Genomic DNA, 11,472 nt, shown 5'->3' with positions numbered 1-11,472 from the left:
CCACATGCTCTCCAAAATGTTTGATGTGTATAACACAATTGAAATAAGTTTCAAGAGAGATAGTGGGAGTTTAGGGACCATGACTATTGTAGTCAAAGGAGAAGTCAAATGAAGAAGATAAGATTAACTCCAAGGGAACAAACTTTCTTTATGAAAGGATGGACATTGGAAGGGGTATTTGCAAGAAATGTCTTGCAAGTGTCAAGAACACACCTTTCGAAGGTGTTGTAAATTGTTCTTGAATAGTTCAAAACAGTTGGTTCTTCTACTTGAATGCTTGATTCCGTATTAGTAACTATGTTTTACAATCGTTGTAAAAGTGTGGCTAATAAGAAGTAGAAGATTAATGAGAGAAGAGAAAATACTTCACATTCGAAACGTGAATCAAATGTAGATCTCTGCGAAAGCAGATGGTACTTACTTCCTCATATGAACTACCAAAGAAATTGGAAAAACCAAAGATTGTCTTTACATTCCAATTTTAAGGAACTAAATTCCGTCACTATGTGAAAGGGATAAATGTTTTGTTTGACAAAACATTGTTCTTTATTAATCAATCATTGGATTATAGTAATCTAATTAATTGTCTCTATAGTAGAGATAATATGGTAGTGTTAATTGTTTAGAAAATAATGATGCTTAAAACCCAAAAGGTTGCAAGGTAGTGACTAATCCCAACTAAAGTTGTGATACCTCTAAAACATAAATTACGAGTTGGTCATAGATGGATGCTTTGGATCGTTAGATCTGGATCCAATACCTTCTTGTTAAAATTGTATAGAGGCGAAATGTTCGAATCTTTATTCTTTTGGAAACAAGAAAGAATCACAAAGTTGTTAAGGTTAATTCACTTAGATGTTAGTGGCACTTGTCCACAAACATAATACTACTCATGTTGTATGACATTCACCGAAGATCACTCTCGGTTGGACTATAGTTTATTTTGAATAAACACAAGTCCAAATACTTTGCAAAATGTTTCAAAGAATTCAAGTAATGTAAGTTGATGAGTAAGACATCTAAAGTATTTACATCCTTATATTTGATCCAAGGAATAGTAACACTTTAGAATAGTTTTCTTGAAAGATATCAAGGAAAATAGCATCATAAGATAATGTATTTCTCCATTAGGAGAAGAACGAACTCGAATAAGATTTAGTTCGTTAGATGTTATCTATTACCCATATATAGGATATATACTTCTAAAACAATATGATTGTCAATGAGAAGATCTTCCAATATTTTCATGACTCCATAAGATGTAGTTGGAAAGAAAGACAAAATCTTAAAACATATTAAGATTTGGGGTTGTGTGCTAATAAGCAATATTTGTTTGATAACAATCTTGTGGGATATCCTTAAATTAACTTTTGGATATCGCTTCTATATACCAACTAACAAATGTTGTTTTGTTGGGTAGTTCATTGTAATCCTACAATGTGATTTGCCTAAGAGCAAATGAACGAGGGATAGAACTCAAAGAATGGTTCTTTGAGAGACAAGAAAGTAATCAACAAATATAACAACCTAGTTCCTATACCAAAAGCTCTAAGGTAGTCGAGAAGGATTTATAAACCGTCTCAGTTGAATGGTTTGAACTTTATAACTATGTCATAGAGTTACACGTCTTACTTCGAAAGAAATAAGAATGAAAATCCTTATGACTACATTGAGTGCATATACGATATATACTCAAGGAAATGGTAAAGTACCATTTGACCCGAAATAATGAAACCTTCATAAGCTAATTGGTAGCTTAAGGTGACTACAATCAAAGAGAATGGTTGACTTTGAAGGAACCATTTTTGACGTAGTCTTAGTTTCAATTAATTCGAAGATTGCTAGCTACAACTAAATGGTGATACAATGTTTGGACATTATATGGGTTTCCGAAACCATTATTAAGATAGTCTTGATAATATATATATGTCTAAAACTATGAATCACAAGACATATAAGTTGTAGAGATCCATCCATCATGGTCTTAGCAAGCTAGTGGGAGCTATAAACGTCTTATGAGAGAAAGGTCAAATCGTTTGCTTTCTCATAAAGATGTAAATGAATCTTTTGTTTACTAGGTTTACAAAAGATTAGTGGGAGTTAATCATATTCCTAAATTTGTATATATATATAAATATATATGTGATATATATGAAAATATATATGATATATTAATTTTGGAAATGAAAAGAATACTTCTTCGTTAAAGTTATGACTTTAAACATTCTATAACGATAGAATATATATGGGAGACATAGTCTATAAACATGGGATGGAAATCTATATTGATAGATTTCAAGACATAATTTGATTATATCAATCCCTAATAATAGACAAAAGTTGCTAGGAAGTTTCTCATATGATGATAAACTTCAATTAGAAGGATGACTCTAGTGTGACTAGCAAGTTGGCCTTCTCAAAGGGAACGTACCCTTTGACTCCCAAAGAAATAATGCGTAAATAGAATCCTTTATGCATAAGCATAAAGGTGATTTATGTATTTCATATTGTATGAAAAACATTGATATGAGTTGTACCTAGAACGGTACAAGACGATATCAGTGCAAGCCCAGGATCAGAACCATGGCAACTGTCAAGTGAGTCCTTAAGTATTTAAGAAATACTAAAGGATAGATTCCTCAAAGAATGAGGAAGAATTAGAGTAACGTAATGGAAGCGTAAATGTATTAGATTATGAATCTAATCCATCATTGGATGTTTCTTCATTATGAATGAAGAGATAAACGGATATCTCTTTATTATGACTAAAGAGATATTTGGATGGAAACATTAAAGTAATGACTTTAGTGTGCTCCATTATGAATGCAAAATATATTGCCATAAAGAAGTTTACAACAATGTTGTTTGGATGGGAAAGTTCATTTATGAACTCTCTATTCGGTTCCAACCAGAAAGTGTATGACACTAATGGGGCGATAGCTCAAGCCAGGGAATCAAGGTCTCATCAAGATCCGAACTCAAATGAGAGACTGAACCACATGATTGAGAATCATGTATAATGGTGACGTCATTATTCTCAAGGTTGCTTCTATGGATAACATATAGATATCCATTGCCTAGGCCTACTATTCAGCCATTTATGAAATGACTACAAAAGAGGTATCATCACTGATGAATAAGCTGATTGGCTCTAGTGCAAGTTGGAGATTGTTGGAAATGTGCCCTAAAGCCAATCATATGATGATACTTTACGTACATTTCACATGTTAAACTAATCTAGTTTAATATAAAGGGCAAAGATTATTGTTTGAGCCGTCTCATATAAATGTTATATGCTTAAACGATAAAGTCCAAGGAATATGTGATTGGGAGAATGTAATCTAATGAAGTTAGATTCATGAGACCATTCTTTCGTAGACACATCCTAAATGTTCCTGATCATAGGATTGCCAATTGGGCATTGACAGTCCATCAAGATCGGTACGTGCTATGTCTTCTCTCAGGGAGAGTGACTAGTCTCGAGTCATTGGTGTGTGTGACATCAAGACAAGTACGTAGGTGCTCAATAGAGAATGAGTTCACTGAACGTGATCGACGAAGAGTTCTCATACTCATGTCACATGAGAACTCATGGTTGGGATAATGCAAAGTAGTCCTTTGACCTGAGGCATCATAGTTGTCTTGTGGTTAAGTCCTTGATCTTTGATTATGTCAAAGTCACTCTATCAGGAGGGTGTCCACGGCATCGTTGGGGTTAAGCCACTTAGCCATGGAGGCAAGTGAATGCGCAACAAGGGATCTCTAACCTTCAAACTGTTTGAGGGAGAATACTCTATGATATGATTTAGAATCTCTGGCCAGAGTATGAATGAGATTTAGAAAAGTCGTTCTAAATCACATTCAAGGAAATCATATAAGCACACGAATCACATTGGATAGTAGACATGAACATATAAACTATCAAACCAAACAATGTGGTCAAGAGTATTAGATTAGAGAAAGACCGTATTGCATTTGTAATCCCAAACTGAATAGGTTCTCTAACCTCTTCTGATTAGCTTGGGTAACCATGATATGCTGCTAGGTGCCACTCATGGTTTGTGGAAGCCCTAAACGTGTGTAATCACTAAAGGGAGAATTGAAAGTAAGTTTCAATTCATAATCGATGTAAAATGGTTTTAATCGCCCACTGCCTCGCTAAAAGGAACCTAATGGATCGCACACCATAAGAGGTGGAGATTGGAGATTAAACGGAGATGAGTAAGAATGATTAAATGGTTTAATCATTTATTTATGGCAAGGATTAATTAATATGTTAATTAATCAAACGAATAAGTTCGTTAAAGACCTCGGGATAGTTTTGGACCTTAAGGCCCAATGGGCTTCGAACGTCAAGCCCATTAACTTAAGTTGTATGACAACTTAATGAATAATGATTCACAAAGGCCCAAACAACCCAAAAATACCCCAAGGCCGGCCATGATGCTAAGGGTGGTGAACTTGGACTTAATTACAAGTTTGCCACTCAAATGAATAAAGGTATAAAGATGACTTTATAGCCTAAAATTCATTAGGGTTTGTTTTGGGGAAAATTGGAGAGAACATGTCTCTCCATTTCTCTCTAAAGAGGCCGGCCACCTTGGGGGGTACATCTAGTAATCCTACTACTCCAAGGTCACTCATATCTTCTCCAATCTAACCTTGGTGAAGAGACTTAGAGGTTCCCTATTTTGGGAACTAGGAGAAACCTATTCTTCCATCCAAATCCATAGATTTAAGATGCAAGGAATGAAGGCCCTCTCTTTGGGTGATTAGCCTTTGCTTATGCAAAGAGGAATCTTCAAAGGTATAAATTTCAACTCACTTTGTTTTGAGTTGATTAATGGTTCACCAATCTACTAGGCTTTGAATTTCTTGGTTAATGTTTTGTTTTTAAGTGCATGCTTGCATGATTCCGCCTTTAATTGTTAATTGCATGCTTATTGATGTTGCTTAAATGAACATGTTTTCACATAATAATCCTTCACCCCATAACAAAATGGGATAGCCGAGAGGAAGAATAGAGATCTACTTGAGAAGACTTGAGCAGTCATGTTGCATATGAATGTACCAAAAAAGTTTTGGTCATATGCAATCCTTACAGCCACCTATTTGATCAATAGGCTTCCTAGTCATGTTCTACGTTTCAGATCACCATATGAAACCCTTAAAGACAGACCAATAAGCCTATCACAGTTGAAAGTTTTCGGTTGCACTTGTTTTGTACATGTGCAAACTCAGCATCTTGACCAATTGGATGCTAGGGCAGTCAAATGCATGTTTATGGGGTACTCCTCCACCCAAAAAGGATATAAATGTTTTAATCCTGTCACTAACAGGTGTGTAGTATCCAGAGATGTTTGCTTTGAGGAAGAGACTCCATTCTTTAAAAAGGGTTCTACTTCATGTAAGGGGGAGCTTTTGTGTGACTTGTTTCCATTGCCTATATACACTGAGTTTTTGCGTCATGATGATTCCTTAAAAGGCAATGGCAGTCAAGAGTAAAAAGTCATGTCGAAAATGACAACTTCAACAGTTTCTCAACCTAACTCACAAGGAAATGGTGATCTTAAGGCTACACCTCAACCCTTCACTCACCAACCTTATCAAGATGTTAGGAGGAATCCACTTGGGAAAGGAAGCCTCCTGCCAAGTTTGTAGACTACGTTACTTATGCTTATAAACATCTCATCTCTGAAGTAATAAGTAATCACAGTTTTTCAATATCTCATGTGTCATTTCTTACTGCAGTCTCAAATCTTGTAGAGCCTAACACTTTTCAAGAGGCCAATCTCATCCTTCACTGGAAGAAAGCCATGTCTGAAGAACTTTAAGCTTTGGAGGAAAATTGTACTTGGAGTATCGTTCAGTTACCTCTAAGAAAGAAGGTAGTTGGGAGTCGTTGGGTTTACAAAACTAAACTCAAGGTTGATGGCTCAGTAGAAAGCACACAAAGCTCGACTTGTTGCTAGTGGTTTCACCCAAACCTTTGGGATTGATTACAAAGAAACCTTCGCTCTAGTGGCAAAAATGAGCATAGTGCGTGTGCTACTTTCAGTTGCTGTCAATTGTGGTTAGTATACTAGATGGATGTTAAAAATGCTTTCCTTCATGGAGAGTTTCAGGAGGAAGTTTACATGCAAATTCCCCCAGGTTACTCACTAGCAAAGGATGGCATGGTGTGCAAACTGCACAAGGCTATCTATGGTTTGAAGCAATCACCAAGAGTTTAGTATGCCAAGCTTAGTTTAGTGTTGGAAAAGGAAGGTTTTCTTAGAAGTAATGCCGATTCTTCCTTGTTTGTACGGAATAGAACCTGTGGAAAGTTGGTGGTCCTTATTTATGTAGATAATCTTATTATCACAGGTGACAATGCATCTGAAATTGGAGCTTTGAAAACCTCTTTACATCAAACCTTTGCCATTAAAGATCTTGGAAAGTTGAAGTATTTTCTTGGCATTAAGATGGAAACCTTTCAACGGGGTTTGTTTCTCAACCAACGTAAGTATGTCATGGATCTACTCGAGGAAGTTAAGTTCACCGATTGCAAGCCAGTTGTCACCCCAATTGACAGTAAACTTAAGCTTACCACTGATGGCGAAGCACTCAAGAATGTCACTTATTATCAAAGATTGGTTGGCAAGCTTATCTATCTTACTATCACCCGTCCAGACATTACCTTTGTTGTGAGCTTAGTCAGTCAATTCATGCATGCACCCACAGTAGAACATCTAAATATTGTTAAAAAGATTCTACACTATCTCAAAGGGTCCATTGATAGGGGTATCCTTATACGTAATAACCATTCCACTGAGATTCATGCATACACTGATGCTGACTGTGCAGGCAGTGCAATCGACAGAAAATCCACCACTGGTTATTGCACATTTGTTGCAGGCAACATTGTTACTTGGAAGAGTAAGAAACAACAAGTCATTGCCCGTTCTAGTGCTGAAGTTGAGTATCGAGCAATGGCTGCCATTACATATGAATTGATTTGGCTTAAAAGTTTCTTATTTGACCTAAGGTTCTCGAGTACAACTCATATGTCTCTCATGTGTGATAATCAAGCAGCCATGCACATTGATGGAAACCCAGTTTTTCATGAAATAACCAAGCATATTGAAGTTGACTATCACTTCATTTGGGCTCAAGTTCAATCACAACTCATCCAAACGGTATTCACTCGTAGTTATGATAAATTGGCAGATGTGTTCACTAAGGCTCTATTGTCTACACATTTTCAACGTCTTCTCGGCAAGCTTGGATCAACTATACTCCTCGATCCAGCTTGAGGAGAAGTATTGACTGATGCTGCATATGACTGATTATGCAATTCCAGAAATCATGGGTACAACATGGGCTGCACGGCCCCTTCTATGTTTCCTGACATATTATGTGTAAATCTCTTCTTAGTCTTGTAGTTAATTTCCTTCAATTAAGGAGTATGGTTAATATCTAGTGTTTGGTGTAATCTCCTTCAATTAAGGAGTATAGCTGGTCTCTAAGGTTTAGCCTAAAGACCGTTGGATGTAACTGGTTCTTCTCTTCTTCTTTTTTCTTTTATATATGTGTATCCTTGTACATTCACATTATCAGTAATACAAGAAAACTTAAACCAAAACATCAACAGCGTGGTTGTGCTCAGGTGGGAGGGGTTTTTTTTCCTTTCTTTTTGTTTCTTCAAGCTTTTAATTATAGAAAAATAGAAATTGTTATTTTTTATTTAAATACATTTAATTCACATGTCAATATTTGTTTAGGTTTGAGGGACGTAGTTATATGCAACATCAACACATAACATAATTTTTGACAAAACTGTGACGAGAAGACCACATTGATTTGCGACACTCATTTTTAAGGACGACATTGATTTTCAATTTCAAGATCGTCTTGATAAGGTGAGTCAATTTCAGGGGCCTATCATAAAATTGGTTTTTAGTGTTTCATTCCGTTGACTTCCTTTCTTGGTTTGTATTACAAACTTTGTAATGCAGTAATTGACTTGAAGTATTAATTCGGTTGTAGAAGGATCACAAGGTTATTCTAAATGTATATGACCTAAGCCAAAGATTAGCTAGCAAATGTCCATAGCTTTCTTAGGGACACCAATTAAAGTGGTAGATTTGTTTGTAAATTCATAATATTTTGTTAATTTGTGGTGAAGTGATAGGAGCATTTTTATGCGACTTAGTTGGCTTGTTCTTGGGCATTTATGTTGTGTTTCCTTAGTTATTTTAGTGTTTAAAGTCACTTTTGTGTGTTTTCAGATTCTAAGGGCAAAGTATGCAATTTGGTGCCTTTTGGAGCAAAATTGAGCTTAGAATGATTATCACATGCTTGGAGCAAAAGGAATGGACATAATTGAACATTTGATGAAGTAAGGATTCCTAATCAACGAAGGATTCCTAATTGAAGATGGATTCCTACTCACATGAGGATTCCTAGAAGAACAAAGATTCCTACTCCAACAAGGATTCCTACTTGAAGTAGGAAAGTTAAGCCAAGGTTTCCTATTTTGGTTTGACCTTTCCTAATTCTAAAAGTCCTTATGTTCCAGCCATTTGAAGACTTCATATGCATTCTAGGACACAAAACAAAGGCCCAAGAACCCTTATGGACCTTTGCCACACCTTTCCCTTTCTCACCATCCCTTGCCGTGCAAAAGAACCCTTTTCCCTTCAGTTTTAGGACACTTTACCTTCCCTAAAACATATGCTGCACCTCTCTTGACCTTTCATCTTCCTTGCTGATGCGAATAATATAAGCACACAAATTAAACCCTCTTTTTGACAATTGTAGTATAGATGTAAGTAGGGTATCGTTCTAGGCCGGGGATTAGGAGGGATTGCTAATCTATTCTAAATTAATTTAAAAATATTAAACAAGACTCAAGGACACAAAACTAGGCTAAAAACTCTAATAACTCGAAACACATTTAGAATGACTCAAAATAATGAAAACTAACTAAATAATATAATTTAATAATGGGGGGGGTTTGGTTTTGACGAGAAGTAAATTAAACTTAAATAAATTACAGAATTGACAAAAGCATAAATTAAGGTGAAAGGATAGGTGACGGACTAGCTAGAGGGTTCTTCTCCACACATGACACATATGCAACCTAAATTGATTTTCAGTTGTTCTTTCAATAAATTGTAAATCTCAACGCCCCAAATTAACCGTGAATTGCACTAATTAACCCTTAATTTTTCCACAAGTTATTGGGTTGGATGATTGCATACGACAACCCAAAACATTCCCTACAAGTTCCCTACATGAGTTGCATAATAGAGATACAAGCAAGAATCATTAAGTTTTATGAAAAACATAAGCATTGACGGGACACTCGTTACTATGATTTGCATGAAACTTATGCCAAGAATTTACTTAACGTGATTGTGACTAGCAACCTTTACTACTTGTGAATATAAGTTCATAACGATTAGGTGAAATTCACTTATATTCTAGCATCAAATTCATGCATGTAAATTAAGCGTGCACTCTCAACCAACATACACAAATCAGTTTTTATACGAACGGATAAGTAAATTGAATTCACAACTTATGAAATCACAACCGAAGGTAATCAATTCATATTACAAATATATCCATGGCTTTGAATTAACCTCTAGCCAAAATAAAATTAATTACACATTATTAAAACAAAAATAAAATAGAAGTTTGGAAAGATTAAACCGAAAGAGGAGGATGCTTCAGTCTGTCCGTGCGCCTGCCTTCCAGCTCTCCCTGACCTCACTGCCAAAGGGCAGCGTTCTTCCCTTCTTATTTTCTTATTCTGTCCGCGCCCTGCTCCGTCAGCCTTCCACGCTGACTGCTCTCTCCTCTGGTTTCACAAGTGTCTCCCTCTCTCTCCCCGCCAGTCTTTCCGTTTTTCCTCTGCCTAAGGCAGCTTTGGTTCCTGCGTCTCTGCGAGCTGCCCAAAGGGCAGCCCCTTTCTCCCGCTCCCCCCGACCCCCTTAATCACGCCAGCCTCTTCTTATTTTTATATCTTTCTTCTTCTCTATCTCTCTCTGCCAAGCCCACATGTTTTCCCTTTTTTTTATTTATTTCTCTCTTCTGTCAGTCACGCCAGCTGCCAAAGGCAGCTGTTTTTTATTCTTTCTGCCTTTCTCACCTACTTGGCCTCTTCATTTTGTCTGCCCGTTTCTTTTCTTATTTTATTCTTTTTCGTTTTTGACTCCCCCCAGTCACGTCCGCTCCTTGCTGCTTTCCTCCAGCTGCAAAGCAGCATCTTTTCCCCTAGTCCCCACGTCTCTCGATGTAAACCAGCTGGTCCACCTGCCAGTACCCACGGCAGCTTGCACTTGCCCGTCTTCTTATTTCCATTGGATTCTTCTTTTCTGCCTTCCTTTTAATATATAGACATAGAGAGGGACAAACCTTGTTTATAAAATGTAAATTAGTATTATCATGTGACAATAAAGGGTAAATTAGCATAACAGATCCTATAAACACAAAAATAACGTAAATAGCTCAAAAATATAAGGAACTAACCATGAAAAGACGAGTGAATTCGAAATAAAAATATATATAAATATGATCCGATCACTTGCCGTGCAAGGGAGAGGGTTCTTTCCTATTTCCTTGCATTAAAACACATTCCTTTTGTGTTTTATGCCTTTGCCGCACATATTAGTCAATTTCCTTTAAGTTTCTGATTTGATTTCCTATTTCTATAAGCTTTTGACTTAATTTCTGTTTACCTAAATAACCTAGGGTTTTAATTTCTGAAATCCTTTAAATAAACTTCCTTTTTGCAGTAAAAAACCATCCATTCACTCCTATTCACGCCAGAAACCATTCAACCTTCCTTGCCGTGCCCATCCTTCACCAATTTCCATAGTTTCTGACCCAAACACTTCTTGCCGCACCATACATCCATCCTAAACACAATTCTATACATCTACACCATCCATAACCCCCAAAACTCACCACCAACCCTTGTGCCGCAGCAAAGAGGAAAGAAGAGAGCCCTTGGACGTGCTTGCCATTCGATTTAGGATTGCTGGAACGTTTTAGGGGTAATCTTTCTTTTGCTTTCAATGTTTCAATTCACTAATCTTTGTTTTGTGAGTATGAGGAACTAAACCCCTCTTAGTTAAGGGGGGATTCGAAACCATGTAGATACTTGCAATATGAATTGATTACCTTCAGTTGTGATTTCATAAGTTGTGGATTTAATTTGTTTAACTGCTTGATTGATAACTTATTTGTATGTTTATTAAGAGTGCACGCTTAGTTTTCATGCATGAAAATGATGCTAGAGTATAAGGGAGTTTCACCTAATAGTTACAAACTTATATTCACAAGTAGTGGAGGTCGCTTATAAACGATTCCGTTAAATGAATTCTTGGCACTAGTTTCATGCTCATCATAGTAACAAATGCCTCGTCAATACTTATAGTTTTCATGATGCTTAATGATCTTTGATTGTATATTTATTGTGCT

General features: G+C 36.4%; 1 protein-coding gene across 1 annotated transcript; it reads left to right on the top strand.

Moving 5' to 3' along the window:
* Nucleotides 1–6,086: 6,086 nt before the first annotated feature.
* On the top strand, nucleotides 6,087–7,295 carry LOC108174545 (uncharacterized mitochondrial protein AtMg00810-like). Its single transcript, XM_017335631.2, has 2 exons — nucleotides 6,087–6,207; nucleotides 6,367–7,295. The coding sequence occupies exons 1-2, from the start codon at nucleotides 6,087–6,089 to the stop codon at nucleotides 7,293–7,295; spliced, it is 1,050 nt and encodes a 349-aa protein (XP_017191120.2).
* The last annotated feature ends 4,177 nt before the right edge of the window (nucleotides 7,296–11,472 follow it).

The sequence above is a fragment of the Malus domestica genome, chromosome 11 (genome assembly GCF_042453785.1).
Source record: "Malus domestica chromosome 11, GDT2T_hap1".
NCBI lineage: Eukaryota > Viridiplantae > Streptophyta > Magnoliopsida > Rosales > Rosaceae > Malus > Malus domestica.
The sequence above is the reverse complement of the archived record's forward strand: the minus strand, read 5'-3'. Positions and strand labels throughout refer to the sequence as shown.

What these genes read in the sequence shown, in the direction of transcription:
- LOC108174545 (XM_017335631.2), top strand. Translation starts at nt 6,087, where the DNA reads ATGGATGTTAAAAATGCTTTCCTTCATGGAGAGTTTCAGGAGGAAGTT. An exon ending in ACTGCACAAGGCTATCTATG is followed by an intron (nt 6,208 to 6,366) that starts GTTTGAAGCAAT and finishes TTATTATCACAG; the next exon opens with GTGACAATGCATCTGAAATT.